General features: G+C 40.4%; 2 protein-coding genes across 2 annotated transcripts in view; both read right to left on the bottom strand.

The window, feature by feature from the left end:
- LOC133977127 (wings apart-like protein homolog) overlaps nt 1-5,735 on the bottom strand; it is a gene marked incomplete at its 3' end in the record, with an annotated part of 46,505 nt that extends 40,770 nt beyond the window's left edge. Inside the window, 2 exon segments of the mRNA XM_062415263.1 lie at nt 2,262-2,761; nt 5,430-5,735. Coding sequence (XP_062271247.1) covers nt 2,262-2,739 — 478 coding nt within the window.
- A 4,628-nt stretch (nt 5,736-10,363) lies between these two features.
- Nucleotides 10,364-11,761, bottom strand: LOC133977125 (E3 ubiquitin-protein ligase TRIM35-like). The gene has a single exon (XM_062415261.1). The coding sequence runs from the start codon at nt 11,759-11,761 to the stop codon at nt 10,364-10,366; it is 1,398 nt and encodes a 465-aa protein (XP_062271245.1).
- Nucleotides 11,762-17,012: the final 5,251 nt, after the last annotated feature.

Below are 17,012 nucleotides of genomic sequence, written 5' to 3'. Positions count from 1 at the left end.
CACCCTTAGTAACCAAGGCTACAAAATAGATGCCCATTTAAGTCTGTATGTGACAATCTGACATCAGCTTGCACGATAGAAAAAAGAAAAACCGCTGCACATGAAGCGTCGGAGCAGGTTGAAGCCTTACAGGAAGCATTTTACATATATTTACATCTAATTTTGGGACTTTGACACATGTTTAACTTAGATATCAGATATTATAATATTATATAAATAACTAAAACAAGCACAATCCACCTGTCCAATCCAAGTCTTCACAGTTACAGGATATATATATATTCTAACTCAGTTAACCCCTTCTGTTGTCCTCGAGTCAAGGAAGGAAGGGAGGAAGAAGGAAGGAAGGAAGGAAAGGAGGGAGGGAAGGAGGAAAGAAGGGAGGAAGAAGGAGGGAAAGGAGGGAGGAAGGAAGGAAGGAAAGGAGGGAGGGAGGAAGGAAGGAAAGGAAAGAAGGGAGGAAGGAAAGGAAGGAAGGAGGGAGAAAGGAAAAGAGGAAGGGAGGGAGGAAGGAAAGAAGGAAAGAGGGAAGGAAAGAAGAGAGGAAGGAAAGGAAGGAAAGGACGGAGGAAAGAAGGAAGGAAGGAAGGTAGGAGGGAGGGAGGAAAGAAGAACAGAAGAAAGAAGGTAGGGGGAGGAAAGAAAGAGAGAAGGAGATAGGGAGGGAGGAAGGGAGGAAGGAAGAAAGGGGGATGGAGGAAGGACAGAAGGAAGGGAGGAAAGAGAGAGGAAGTAAAGAAAGAGAGAACGAGGGAGGGAGGAAGGACAGACGGAAGGAAGGAAGGAAAGAAGAAACAGTCAAAACAGACGTGGTCAATATGACCCGGGAGGACGACACGAAGGTTAAAAACGACGTGTGTCTTCCTGAATATTACTCTGAGAGTTAGCAGCAGTCGTCTTTGCAGCTCCGGCACATTTTATCCCGGAGTTATTTGGTGGATGATCGTCATATTTACTGAGTCAATATGTGCCTGGCTGTAGTAAGTAAGCAGATAACGCAGTGTGTTTTCAAGATGAACGTCGGTGTCGCTCTGGCTTCGGTTCAACTTGGCTCAACTTGGTGTGTCGTTCCCTTCCTCCCTCCCTCCCTCCTTCCCTCCCTTCCTCCCTCCCTTCCTCCCTCCCTCCCTTCCTCCCTCCCTTCCCTTCCCTTCCCTTCCTCCCTTCCCTCCCCCTCCCTCCAAACACACTGTTAGAAAAAGAAAGCGTCACTCTGAGCTGAAGTGCAGCACTGTGAGGCACAGCTTGTTGTCGGGAGTCGGTTGTGTGGAGTGGCTCGCGTCTCTGGCAGGTGGCCAGCAGCGGTCACGGAAAGCTGAGGAGAAGTCGAGCCCAAAAACACGACGACACCAACAGACAAAGAGACACACAGAGAGAGAGAGAGAAGACTCGATTTCTCTGATTTCTCCTCATAATGTCGATCGTGGAGGAAGAAAAAGAAGAACTTATGGAAACAATAAGAGATTAATAACCGCCCTGAAAGCTTTAAATTATTACGGATGATACAATTAGCAGCATGAGGACAACACAGACCCTGTCGTCAGATCCACAGATGCTTTATTTCCTCTATAAAATTTGCTGTTTTGAATAAAATAAATCATGTGTGACGTGAAACACGGCCGAGGATGCAGCCAGACTTTCAGGCTTTTGTATATCAGTCCATCTAATATTTGTTTTTTCGGTTCGTTGTGAATGAAAATGAAAAGCAGCACTGACAATATCGCGACCGTCCCGCCCAGATGTGTGATTATACTCCGATGGATCGATTAGAGGAGACTTTCAGAGCCAGCGTCTTTGTTCAGATGTTATTAAAAAAATCAAAGATATATAAAAACAAACTGAGAGGAAGACGATGAATATGTTAGAAGTTATTATTTAAAAGCAGGAAGAAGAGTCGCTTTACAAAACTACAGCTTTGACCTCACAACCTCTTTTTAACTGTGAATATCTTTAAAAAGGTTTTTGTTGACACCTCTTATGAGCATTATTGATTATACTCCGATGGATCGTTTAGGAGACTTTCAGAGCCAGCGGATGTTTAAAAAAAATCAAAGACATTTAAAAACAAACTCAGAGGAAGATGATGAATGTGTTAGAATATTTAAAGTGTCATCCTAATGTTAGATATTATTTAAAGTTATTATTTAAAAGCAGGAAGAAGAGTTGCTTTAAATAACTACAGCTTTGACCTCACAACTCTTTCTATTGTGAATATCTTTATCTGATCAACCTGAATATGCATCTTTTAAACTGTGTGTTACCTCTGCTCGTACTGCTGCTGCTGCTGTTGAAGAACTGGGCGGTGTCCACCACCTTGGGCTGGTTCCTGTCGCTGCTGAGCCACGGCACAGCTGGAGCGGAGGACGAGGAGAGGAGGCTTGACCTGCTCCCTAGGTCCAGAGAGACGCTCGGCCTCTCCGCCTGGGGGGGCTCCGCCGAGGCCGGCTTGGCGGGAGACGACTTGCTGCCGCTGCGGGAGGAAACGGGCTTGGATTCCTCGTCGCTGTCGAACCCGAACGGATCCTCGAAGCCGTCGCCGCTCGGACGCGGCCGCTTATAAACCTCCAGGACGGAGTCGTTCTTGGGAGCGCCGGCGCGCTTGGATCCCACCTTGGCTTTGTACTTGGTGTCGCCCCATTTGGTGCTGAGCGTGCCTCGCTTGGTGGACAGAACTTCGTCAAACTTGGACGTGCCCTCTCCTCCCTTGCGGCTGTAGGTTTTACCAAATCTGGATGTCATTGTTGCATCTGGGTCATATTCTCTGAGAGGAGAGGAAGAAAGGATATCATGGCTTTAATTCCTCACATTAGAAGAACTATATTTTTATCTTTTAGATTCATAAGCTGAGCAGCAACTGCCAGCGTCATGTTTACATATCAGGAGATTAAAGGGCGGGTTCACACTTTCTCCGTCCATCTTAAACCAACAGTCAGGAGCTCTAATGAACATTAAAGCTTGTTTTTCTCTCTGTAATGATTCCTCCTGTTCATACTGACCATTAGAGGATCTCTTCAGAATGCACTTACAATGGAAGTGATGCAGGACTAAATCCAAGCTAATATGAAGCTTCAGTCGCCCAAATGAGTCAAATCTTCATCTTCTATGTTTCAACGTTACAGTGTTTTTAGTAGCAAAGTCTCTTTTTGTTCCTATACTTCCACCACAGCTCAACAGGGAACACTAAGAGGGAATCTGATGCTAAAAAGACAGTAAAAGAAGGTAAATGTGTCAGATATCACTTGATATGACTAACTCAGACTGCTGAAGCTCAATAGAAGCTGATCATCTACTTTATAATGCATTTATTTTGTCTATATACAGTTAAAATGCATCAACAGGAAGATAAAGATACAAACACATGGGTTTTTCCATCAAGAGAACATTAATAAGCAACATTTTACAGATAAATTAATCATTTTTAGTCCTTTTTCTTGTATCCAGGTTCAGTTTGAAGCTTTTCTTCTTCTTCTATGATCTTTTGATGGATAGTTTATTTCTATTTTCTGCCTTTTTTTGTACCAAAGTCTCTTTTTTGTTCCTATACTTCCACCACAGCTCAACAGGGAAACACTAAGAGGGAATTTGATGCTTAAAAGACTGTAAATGTGTCAGATATCACTTGATATGACTAACTATAAGCTTCACATCTACTTTTAAATGCCCTCCATCACTTTATATTAAAAGCACATTTTGAAGGAGATAGTCAGTATGAACAGGAGGAATGATTACAGAGAGGAAAAACATAATTCACTGTTAATATAAACACCAATACATAGATTAAAAAAAGACTTTATTCAACATGAAATCAGCCTCTATGGATTCCTACTGCAGGGTTCCCACACATTTTTACCATTGACTTTTCCATAATATTTTAGCCCATTTCCATGACTTAATTTAAGTGGTTTAACAAAGGTAGGTCCACATGGCGACTATAGGGCACAGTAACAGGATTTTATTTGCCCCCCCCATCCTAAATCTGTTTCAGTTGGAGAGCTTTGTTGTCAACTTTTCAGAAAACCTTGGAGGCAGATTTGTGGACGTTTGACTTTCATGGTCATGATCCTACGTTAAAGACATTTTATTCAATTTGTGCTTTAAGTAAATAAACATGAGCGTTAACAGCATGGAAGCATTTTAAATGTGGATGGGACAGATTATTGAGAGGGGGGGGGGTCTGTGGGTCCTTTAACAGAGTAGATGTCATTTCCTTTTAGGTGTTTTGACACTTTGATCTCACTAAATGATGGGAGCATTTTATAATTACATCCAGAGGAAGCGTTTGGCCCCAGATCACATATTAGAAGATATTAAAAAGCTAAGTATAGAAATTGATGATTAGTATTATTCATATTAAATGAATCTACTGATTTCTGTCATGGTAAAAGTGTGTGTGTGTGTGTGTGTGTGTGGGGGGGGGGGGGGTTCAAGTTCATTCAGTCTGTCTTATATCCGTTATCTTTGATATCAGATTGGCTAATCCCTAATTCAGGCCTTTATAGACTTCTACACATAAGAAAACAGTCAAATATTTCCACTATTTTAATCTTAATCTTATTACCTGATCTCTATCTAGAAGTATCAGATAAATATGAGTAGTTTTAACAGGTTTTTTTAGACCAGTTTTCTTCAAACTGAACCTTCATCTCTAAGTGTTAATAGCTTTATCTTCCTGTTCATGCATTTTAACTGTGAACAGGTGACATAAATGCATTTATAAATAGATGTGAAGCTTCTATATTCAGCTTCAGATTACACTTTTAAATCCATCTTTACACATAAGGAGGACTGTGGATTTAGTCCTCCATCACTTCCATTGTAAATGCATTATGAAGAGATCTTCTAATGGTCTGTATGAACAGGAGGAATCATTACAGCTAGGAAAAAAAAAACCTCTTTCACTGTTAATATAGACACAACAACACAGATTAATGACGTTATTCAGCATAAAATCAGCCTCTAATAGATTTTTTCACGTAAAGTAACAGTCAAATATTTCCATTATTTTAATCTTAGTCTTATTATCTACTCACTATAGCAGTAATAAATTAATATGAGTAGTTTTAACAGGTTTTTTGGAGACAGCTGCTTTGACAAAACAAGGCTAACATGTAGCTAAGTGGCTAATGTAAGAGCTAACAGGATGCTAAGCAGAATAAATGATTAAAAACACAACTAAAACACGCAGATGGGAGTTACACAAGTCAGGCAGTTTATCTATATAGTTACACAACACGTAAAAATATGAGTTACGTATAAATATAACGCGTTTAAACACGTGTTATTATTATCTTTAGTGTTAGCATGTTAGCATTAGCCAGGAGCTAACATGCTAACAATAACAGCTGATCGGTGCTGCAGCTTTATAGAGGGAATAAACCTAATAAAGAGAGGTTTAATGGTGGGTAAAGTGGTGTTAAATGATGACTTACTTGGTGAGTTAGTTAAGAGTTGAGCTGAGGCCTCCTGCTTGCACCTCCTCCTGCTGCACCTCCTCCTCCTCCTGCTGCTGCTGCTGCTACACTATAAACAAGGCCGAAAACACACCGACACAGACTCGATAGGTGGTTTAGAAACACAACAGCAGAGAGAAGAAGTGGAGAGCAGGATTGTTGAGTATAAGTGCGGTTGGTTTATAACGCCATTGACTGATATTTGCCCCTGTTTTTAAGCTGAGTCTCTAAACCGATTGTCTCCTCCGGGTTAAGACGAAGGCTTCCATTACTGCGCTGCGTCAAGCTCACTGTTGACAGCACGACGTAACCGGAAACCGCTGCATCTGACAGGGGGTAGAAAATAAAAGTCTACAGCATGACGTAACCGGAAACACACTGCATCTGTCAGAGGGGTAGAAAATAAAAGTCTACAGCATGACGCAACCGGAAACACACTTCATCTGTCATGGGGAAAATAAAAGTCTAATAGATACGGCTCAAATTTGACCAAGAACAGCCTCAATAGACAAACATGTGTAGCTCCTATACAAAAGTAGAACATTTAAAATATTTACATTGTTTTGCATTTTGAGCCACTTTGGGAAAAGTCATCAAATTTCAGAATAAAAGAACATTTGGAGTGTTTTTACAAGCTGTTAAATGTCAAAACGGATTTCTAACTTTGCTGACTTATTAAAACTTTCTTTTAAAAAAAATATGTTTACTGATTTTCAATATAGAGAAAAAAGAAGAATAATAGGCACTACAACAATATGTTATGGTCATAAAATGAGTATCTACTATAGACAGAATATAAAAGCAGAAAAATTATAATAATTATTATTATAATAGTAAAATAAATAAGTTGGTAGACATATACAAGATCATACTCTCACTGTGAGGCCTTTCATTCATTCTTTCTTGTAGAAGTCAAACTTGGAGATAGAAGACAGACGAATCTAGACATGCTTTGGTTGTTTTCTACATTCATGCCCAAGGAAACTGTTTTGTACTCCTTATTAATATTAAGTCACTTTTCTACCAAACCTATGAAGGCAAATCACTGTGACTGAAGCAGCTGTGGCTATATATATATATATATATATTTTTTTTAGAAATGATGTCATCTGTTTGTGAGGTTTCAGCTATGTTTCACCCATCACTGGTTTCCATTCATTACGTGTTCAGTACTCATCTGGTCTAGGACATTCAGACCAAATTAAGACAAAGAAACTCTTTGACTAACATATATAAAAGTAATTGTAGCTGAGCCAAGTTGGTGCATTTTGAAATGAAAACATCTGCAGTAAGTTGTTGATTTAATACAAATCACTTAATCTAAACACGTGTATGTGTGTGGGCATGCTTTGCACCGATTTATAACACTGGTTCATTGTGAATCTTGTATGTGTGTGTAGTGTTATTGTTTTAATGTATTACACTGTATGAATATACTGTAGGTATGTATGAAATTTGTAGGTTCATGTGAACTTGGCACTTCTGATATGCACCTTACATCATCACACACTTCTCTTACGATTGTGTGATGTATTCTTGTCTTGTTTTGTGTGTGTGTGTGTGTGAGACCTGCCAGGGGACAACAGATGCAAATTAGCAGTTGTGCTAACTCTGCTAATTTACATGTGTATTTATTGATTGTGTCCATTAATGTGCAATGTCCCTCTTAAATGAATAAATAAATAAATAAAATTCTTCCATTATCTTTCTACTGTATGTTTTATATATTTGTGGCATTTGTGGGGTTTCATCTTTTATTTTGAAGATATTAACCGGATATTCTCATATGTAACATTTTTACCTTCACAGTTTAATCAATCGTATCGTTACGAATGCTGCGTTCAAGTTACTCCCATTAAACTCGTAAAAGGGGGGATTTTTCACGTCATAGCCAGTGAATGCAGCACAAATGTTGCTTCTGCTAAAAAAAAAAACCCCATAATAAAATAAATTGGAAAAACAAGGTCTTTATTATTTCTTTGTTGCTTCACTGAACAGCTAATCTGATTATCTCTCATCTCATCTTGCAGGGTCAAACTAATGTAAATTATACATTAATTGCAGGAAGTAGCATGATCAACACAGTATGAAACAAACATGTAACAGAACAGAGAGGAGACACATAAAACAAATGGAAAGACAGCACTTACGAAAACAACAAAACAGAGTTATTCACATTTTTACACAGCCATAATACATAGTGTCCTCACCACCACATGCCAAGAATAGAAATAAGAGAATGACAGTAAATATACATGATTACATTGGAATTGCAGGGAAATGTAGTTGCTTAACATAATAAAAAAAAAAGGAGTGCACATTGCCCAGAATTTATTTATAGATTCTTTCAGTATATGCACGATTCCTTCCAGCTGCATACAGTTTAATTTCTCTTCAATCCAAAGGGCATGAGATGGAGGAGCAGGACATTTTCCATATGAGCAAGATTTGCTGTCTCACCAACAAGAGTAACAAAGAAAATCATTAATTTTGGAGTGCAGTTTTTTAGCCTTCATAATTAAACAGACAAATAATAATAATGAGGTATTTTTATTCACCAGGGCTTCAACTTACAATACGCAACAATAATTACACTGACAGTGATTTAGGGTATGAGGGAGGCTGTATAATGGTATATAATAAAAAACCTGAAAAAAGTAAACATTGGATGAGTTTTGCAAATAATATTTAACAAAAGAAGCTTAAATGTACAACAAATTATACCATATTTCAATCTACTAATGATGAGAAATACAAAAAATAAAGGAGGTATTAAGGGAATTCTGAGTATATATATATAACCTAATATTACATATATAACATATCAAGCTACTTCAGTATTGCCACACTTCATATTAGCAGCTAAGAGGCTATTCATGTCACATTGGCTAAGTGAGTAGTGTCCTCCATTCCTCACTGTGTTCGTCCTGAGTGGAGACTGCAGAAGAATTAAAGGTAAATAACTCTGTGTTTCTAATCCCACCCACCTGCCCACCTTTTGCATCATCATGCTATTATATTATCATTATATCAGTGGTACAAAATGATCTTCAAATGACAATAATATTGTTTATCGTGACAGGTCTAGTGCCGATATATCTGTGATAGGCCAATATCGGCTAATAATTTTTTGTCAGGCTAAAACGAACTATCTAAACTATTAACCTTCGTGTCGTCCTCCCGGGTCAACTTGACCCCGTCTGTTTTGACTGTTCCTTCTTTCCTTCCTTCCTTCAGTCTGTCCTTCCTCCCTCCTACTCTCTTTCTTTCCTTCCTTCCTTCCATCTGTCCTTCCTCCCTCCTTCTCTCTTTCCTTCCTTCTTCCCTTCTTTCCTTCCTTCTGACTTCCTTTCTTCCTTCCGTTCTTCCTTCCGTTCTTCCTTCCGTTCTTCCTTCCTTCCTTCCTTCCTTCCTTCATCCCTTCCTTCTTTCCTCCCTCTCTCATTATCTCTTTCTTTCCTCCCCCCACCTTCCTCCCTTCCTTCTTTCCTCTTTCCTTCCTTCCTTCCTTCCTCTTTTCCTTTCTCACTCCCTCCTCCCTCCCTCCTTCTTTCTTCCGTCCTTCCTTCCTCCCTTCCTTCTTTCCTTTCCTCCCTTCCTTCCTCCCTCCTTTCCTTCCTTCCTTCCTTCCTTCCCTCCTTCCTGCCTTCTTTCCTTGACTCGAGGACAACAGGAGGGTTAAACCAAACCTCAAGACAAACAACAGGAATCGTTCCTTCTCTCGTCTTCTTTCCTTAAACACCACATTAATGAGCTCTATCTTGTGCAACACAGTAAATTGAAACAATAAACTATAGAGGTCGGGAAATTTCTCGATTATACGATTCATCGCGAAGCAGGCGTGGACGACTCTGCATCGATTAACAAAAGTCAAGAATCGATTATTTAAACGTTAGTTAATAACTTGATGTTAATGGACCACAAAGGCGGAACCAAACCGTGAGTTTATCTGTAGTTCATATTAACAGAAGAAGCGATTGCACCATTTTTTGATTCAATGACTAAATAATTACATTTGTGAGACGATCGTGAAGTTTGCTGTGAACTTTCAACTACTTTCTAAATTTAAAAAAAGGGAATTCATATTTATCTGACTTCTAGTATCAATTGATGAAAAATTAGCCCTGCAGTAATAAAGAAAAATGAGGATGTGATATGTTGAGATGCATCAATAATCGTTTTAGAGTCGAATCATAGTCCTCCAAATTGAAATTTAATCGAATTCGGAGGGGCCAAGAGATTCTGCCCCCGAATAAACTGGGAACCAAACTTCCCGTCAGGAGCTGATTTCAGAGTTTCAGACCAAGAAATATATCAGGACTGTTGGACACAGTTCCACAATGAAAACATGATCTAGGAATCCAGAAATGTGGATTATCTTCTGTCTCCAAATGACATAACGATAACTACTTTTGTTGGACGATATATTGTCTCAGAAATAATCGCGGTAAACGATGCAACACGTCTAAAAAAACCATCCACAGATCAAAAACTCATAACAGAAAGAATCATAATTGAGTTTGTCTGCAGTTCGATGTGTCCTGTCAACAGGTTTAAAAGAGGTCACTTTTACAATGGTGGTCTTTTTTTAACTGCAATACCGCGAGTGACCACTGGGAGGAATTGGCAAAGTGGCGGCTCCCTATCCAGCACTTATTATACATTCATGGCAAAGTTATTTTCTACTTCTTCCTCATGATGACATCAGATTTCATTATTATGCTATTATATTATATTATCATGATATCAGTGGTATAAAATGATCTTTAAATGACAATAATATCATTTATCGCGATTATTTCTGAGCCAATATATCGTCCATTAAAAGTAGTTATCGTGACCGGTCTATTTGGGGGAAATGAGCCCCTGGATGCACTAATGCAGCCTTCTACAGTAAGTATGACTCTTCATCTTCAATAATGCCTCTCCACTGTTATCTTTACCGGCAGTATCCTCAGCGGGATCGTATTCCTGGTGCAAAGATACGGAAACAGCCGCTCAGTGAAGGTGTGTGTGAAGGTGTGTATGTGTGTGTCTGTGTGAGGATCACTGAATGAAAGCTGTCCTTTATCCCAGTCCAGATGCACCCTGATGGCGCGGAGCGTCTCTCTGACAGGCAGAGCGGTGTATTTATGTGTTGGGCAGAACGCTCTGTAACCGGCATCGTTGTGTTCAACGCTCCACACCATCGAACCCGTGAACACCTTCCTGCACACGGACTCCGCTAACAATCCCAACTCCCAGTCCGCGTTGGCTCCAATCTCAACATCCCAGCTGTGAGTCCCCGAATTAAAGCCAGAGCCCAGGACTGAATCCCAGTACTCGAACCGCTCCGGGTTTTCGGGGAGCTGCCGCCTCTTTCCGTGTCTCACGCCGGTCAGATCGTCAGACAGGATGAGTTCTGGATGAGCGGTGTTCGGATCCAGAATCACAGGACTGTACGAGACCATGTCCTTCATTTTGTTCCAGATGTTAAAGGTCAGGTTGCCCAGATGTTTGGCAACGTCGATCAGAGCTCCTGACTCCTGTCGCTCTGGATCATCCAGCAGGGGGCACTGTTGGATTCTCTCCACTGTGGCCTTGTAGTTTTTCAGGAATAACACATCTCCAGCTTTCAGCTCCTCTTCTGTGGCTTTGACTGTTTCTGAAAGAGCTGCTATGTCTCTGCTCAGAGCTTCAGCCTTCTCCTTTATCACCTGACTCTTCTGTTTCTCTTCCTCCTTCAGCGCTGCCACTCTGGCCTCTTCTTCCTCTTGTAGAAACTGGTACAACTGCTTAAACTGCCTCCTTATCTGCCACTCTGTGTGTCGAGCCTGCGCCTTAATGTGCTCAGCTGTGTGATCCCAGTTTGCTTTAACCTGATTGAACACTGTTAACTTCTTCTGTAAGGGCTTCAGGGAGTTCTGGACTTCCTCTCTGTTATCCTGAGCAGCTTCATCGATGGGTCTGAATTTGTGGTCGGTGTGAATTTTCGCATCTCTGCAGACAAGACACGCCGGCTGCTGATGATCCAGACAAAAGAGTTTAAGTTTCTCAGCGTGCAGACTGCAGAGAGCCTCGGATTGTGAAGAAACACTCTGACGTCTGTGCAGTAAAAAAGCTTCGCACAGGTTCTTTAACACCAGGTTGCAACGTGGGTCACTCCAGTCAGATTTGGTCCTGCAGACGGGACACTCGTGGGTTTGTTTATCGCTCCACCACTTCTGCAGGCAGGCTTTGCAGAAACTGTGGCTGCATGACAGGAGGACGGGATCTTTAAAGATGTCGTGGCAGGCAGGACAGCTGAAATCCTCCTCTGATAGTGAAGCCATTTTCCTCTGTGACAGAAGCTAAAAAAACACAGCTGACAGGACAGGAGATAGAAAAGTCACATTCACTTCAAGCTTTTTCCTTTCTTAAAACACTCGTCCAATTCGGGGTGTCAGCTGCTGGTGAAAGTATATCTCAGTATGTATCTCAGTACACCAAACATTCCTTGCTGTGACAGTCTGAAGGTAAACCTGACTGTCAACTTGTTTATGTGTTTCCTTGTTAGCCTCAGGTGAGTCACACACTGGGTGGAGCTCTGTCTAAGCATTTCTCCAGAAAGCAGAGTCATTAACTGTTCACACCCTGTCCACATACCGCTCATAATCCTGCAAATAGAAGAAGGTGTTGTATGTGGTTTGTTGTTTCTTGATACCTATTATTATGACATACAGAACATATTTCATATTTCTTGATGAATCAGTGGTTAAAAGGAGAAGTCAGCAGAGGCAGAGATATCCTGACTTCAAGTTGACAAGCTCCAAAAACTGCTGGAGCCTACATTTCCCATAATGCAGCTGTAAGATCGTCACGTTTTCAAATTTCACACCAACACTTTATAATGCATGTTTTGTTTTCATATGACCAGTAAAACTAACATTCATGTCTAAACGTTGGTACTTTTGGGGATATATAACCATGCATATATAAGGAAATATGTGTATATATATATTTGTATATGTTCACTGTATTATTATGTATGCATTATGTATATGGCCTATTATTATAAATGTGTTGTGCTTGTTATTTACATTAGGATCTAATTGAAAGACTAATGTAAAAAGGGTCGGTGTTATAAGTAAATGCTTCAACCTAAACCTTTTTGGTCAGAAACTGCTGTATTTATTTCTTTATTTTCTTTTTGGTTTGTTACTGTTTCTAAGGGAGATGAAAAAAACAAGGATATGATTATTTACTTTATTTATACATGTGTATTTGAGTTTAATGACCGAAATAAACTAAACTACACTAAAACTGAACTGAACTGAACTAAACTAAACTAAACTAAAACTAAAATTGAGCTAAATTCAGTGTAATGTCATTTTAACTATACTGTATAAATCTTTCATGTTATATACCTGTTTGTTTGTGAGTATAAAACCATAAAACTCATATTGTGTTTTTTGTCACAGCACCTATAGTAAAATAATGTCGATCAGTTAGTTGACTTTTTTTCTTCTTTTTTGGATTTTGTTTTATGCACGTGTATTATCTTTTAGTTAAATAAGTTTTAAATAAAGCAGAAGCCTTTCATTACACTGGAGTCCACTGCTTCTGATGCACAAGACAATAAACTTTAACCATTATAATCCTTTTCTTGTCTCATCCTATCTTATAAAACTTGAACCATTTCTTCTAGTGATAAAACCAAATCACTGAGTTGTCTCAAAATAATACCCTGCCTGCAAATTCCATTTTACTCACAAATAAGTTCAAATTGGGAATCTAAGATGCTTTTACTTGCTATTCATACAGGGTAAATGGTAGCTATAAGATGTTGTGAAGTAGCACCAACTGAAGATAAGATGCATCTGTACGACTTGAAAATGTTTTAACTTGGATAAAAACTTGCAGTCAACTTCACTTGAAAAGAGAAAAAGATCTGGATGAAACTAAACTTGTGACACAAACAAGTTTTTTTTGGAAAACTGTGTCTCGAGCTGGATGCCTGGCCTTTGCCATCTTGCCACAGGACCTGAAATGATCCTAGCGCTTGTTGACATGCACCCTGCGACGGCTGTCTATTTCTTCAGGGCACTCAGGTCATCTTGGCATCGAGCCTCGCTCCTTCAAACTTTCGAGGACCTCTCCAGAAGTTACCGCAGAGCACTAAGCCTGGCTGAAATCCTGCGTGGCATGCTGCGGCCCCTGTGCCAGCATCAGCCTTCCTGCCAGCCAACAGACTGACGTTACCATACCAGGAGGGGTGCTCGGGGGGTGGTTCAATATCCTGACAATAAAGAACAGATCTGAGTTTTTCCAAAAAGGTGCCAAAAGCTGCCCCGAGCAGGCGTTGGTTGTTGAGAACCTGGCAGAGTTTTGGCGGTGGCACCTGGAGTGTTGAGGCATCACACAGTTTTGAAGAATAGACCGGCGCAGGGGCTGGCATCGGTGCTGGCAGTGCCATCTCTTTAAAACAATTAGGCCTTTGACATTCAGCAGATAGCAGCCATAGGATCAGAGACAGAGAGGATGGAGGCCAAGTGACTTACCAACCCCAAACCAACTCGACGACGGTTCAGAAAGAAGAAGAAGAAAAGAACAGAAGCTCTCTATTGTTCTAAAGAGTCTCTTTATTGACAGAGAGTCTTTAGAGAGATAGAAAAACACTCTTGTGAACATCGTTGACAATTGTGACACTGTGTATATTGCATGTTTGAGTGCCAGGACAAATAGAAGAGAGAAAAGATGGCCTTTGACTTTTGTCTGGTGTCCCTATGGAGCTAGAAAACTGGTAGAAAACTACTATCATGTTAGGGTCAGTCAACAAAAACATTAGTTTAATTTATTAGTTAAGTTCATGTTTGGAAATTAAAACACATGGTTAAAGGAAAGATTGTGCATACTGTTTAATTGCAGGACATGAACTTCATTATATTGAATAAAAGTCAGACTCACTGCATGTCCATCTGTGTCCACACCTTTACTTTAAGCCTCACTACAAACAGGAAATACTACTTTTTAAATTGGCATTAAAGGTTGGAAACATCAACCAATATGTGCACAAGTCATAGGAATACTGGGCTGCTTTAGATGTGAGCAACACTTCATATAACCCCTTCAACCCTCCTGTTGTCATTGAGTCAAGGAAGAAAGGGAGGAAGAAGGAAGGAAGGAAGGAAAGGAAAGGAAAGGAGTAAGGAGGGAGGGAGGAAAGGAGGAAGGAAGGAAGGAAGGGAGTAAGGAGGGAGGGAGGAAGGAAAGGAGGAAGGAAGGAAGGAAGGAAAGGAGGAAAAGAGGAAGGAAGGAAGGAAGGAAGGAAGGAAAGGAGGAAAAGAGGAAGGAAGGAAGGAAGGAAGGAAGGAAGGAAGGAAGGAAGGAAGGAAGGAAGGAAGGAAGGAAGGAAGGAAGGAAGGAAAAGAGTAAGGAGGGAGGGAGAAAGGGAGTGAGGGAGGAAGGAAAGAAGGAAGGAAGGAAGGAAGGAAGGAAGGAAGGAAGGAAGGATGGAAGGAAGGGAGGAAGGAAGGAGCAAAGAAAGAGGGAAGGAGGGGAAGAACGAAGGAAAAATTAAAGAAAGAGGAAGGAAGGAAGGAAGGAAGGAAGGAAGGAAGGAAGGAAGGAAGGAAGGAAGGAAGGAAGGAAGGTAAGAGGGAAAAGTTATAACAGACGGGGTCAATTTGACCAGGGAGGACAACATGAGGGTTAAAACCTTTAAAAATCCACTCCAGACATGAATAATACATTTAAATCTTCATCATTCTGCACAGAGAAGCTCAAACACAAAGAAAAACTGTGTAGGAGGACTTTAAGTGGACAGTCACTTTTTCATGAAGATTAAATTTGTTAAAAACTGCTGAGTAAGGAGCCTGATGTACTTCACACACTGTAATATCCTCCCTGATCAGATAAATGCACCCTTGGGTGAACCTTATTTAATAAGACCTTCTTATCTTGTCTTATTGTGTTACAGTGTGGAGCCAAGCCCATTTCACTACTATTAAGTCTACTGCATCTTTGTATAAGGTTATTTTTTGTTGTTGTTTGTTGAAGTTTTCATCTGGTTTTTAACCCTCCTGTTGTCCTTGAGTCAAGGAAGGAAGGAAAGATGGAAGAAAGGAAGGAAGGAATGATGGATGGAAGGAAGGAAGGAAGGAAAGATGGAAGAAAGGAAGGAAGGAATGATGGATGGAAGGAAGGAAGGAAGGAAAGAAGGAAGGAAGGAATGATGGATGGAAGGATGGAAGGAAGGAAGGAAGGAAGGAGGGAGGGAAGGAAGGAAGAAAAGGAGGGAGGAAGGAAGGAAGGGAGGAAAGGAAAAAAGGAAGGGAGGAAGGATGGAAGCAAGGAAGGAAGGAAGAAGGAAGAAAAGGAGGGAGGAGGGAAGGAAGGAAGGAAGAAAAGGAGGGAGGAAGGAAGGAAGGAAGGGAGGAAAGGAAGGAAGGAAGAAGGAAGAAAAGGAGGGAGGGAGGATGGAAGGGAGGAAGGATGGAAGGAAGGAAGGAAGGGAGGTAGGAAGGAAGGAAAGAAGGAAGGAAGGAAGGGAGGAAGGAAGGAAGGAATGAAGGAAGGAAGGAAGGAAGGAAGGGAGGGAGGAAGGAAGGAATGGAGGAAGGAAGGGTGAAGGGAAGGAAGGAAGGAGGGAGGAAGGACAGATGGAAGGAAGGGAGGAAAGAAGGAACAGTCAAAACAGACGGGGTCAATTTGACCCGGGAGGACGACAGGAAGTTTAAGTGTCTACAGAATTTGGCACCTGATGTTCTACTCACGTTTTTCAGCAGACACAGGCTCAGTAAGACTTCTCGCCTTAAGACCTCCTTTGGGCAATCAGCCTTTTCCTTAATAGGTTCTCAAATGTGGAGCAGACTAACTACTGAAACAAAAATAACTCAGCATATTAAGGTTTTTAATAAAAGTGTTAACGGCTGGCTGAAGCAAAATCAGAGCTGCATGCATATTTAATATGGCAGGACTTGAAATGTCTTAAATTTTATATTTTAAACTGTATGTAATCTTTATATTTTGAGTTTTTCTTTCTTTCTGTTACTAAAAGCAGTACTGGAAGTGTAGTTAACTTGCAGTGTCTCTAGATTTATGTTTGCAATATTGTTCACTTGGACAGGAGACCTTTGAAACTTTCTTTCTTTCTTTTTTACAAACACCAAAGTAACCTTCCCGGCACACCTTCAGAAACTATATTAAGTATATTATGAGCAGATGATAACACTCATGTGAAATGTTGATATCTGTATTTGCAAATATCTCAACACAACTGTCAGGAGTGGATCTGAAACACAGGAAAAGAAAAACAGTTTTAGGATTTCCTCTGGTGTGATTCCTGTCTCTCGCCACTAGATGGCAGCATTTACACATAAACCCATTTCTGCTTCAATCGTTTCTCTCTCTTAAAATTTGCTTCCCTGGTCTCTCTTCCAACACTTTTGCAGCTATTGTTAATGATATCTTTCTTTGCCATCAGTTTATTATCACTTAATCTTGACCAATCAGATTGTCCATGCAGGACTATGACAAGTACAAATAATATTTCAGTGATAAAAATCAGCTGTGATAATGTCTCCTTACTCCATTTGAAAGGGG

This window comes from Scomber scombrus, unplaced genomic scaffold, assembly GCF_963691925.1.
Source record: "Scomber scombrus unplaced genomic scaffold, fScoSco1.1 SCAFFOLD_109, whole genome shotgun sequence".
Lineage (NCBI taxonomy): Eukaryota > Metazoa > Chordata > Actinopteri > Scombriformes > Scombridae > Scomber > Scomber scombrus.
This window is presented reverse-complemented; position numbering and strand designations above follow the sequence as displayed.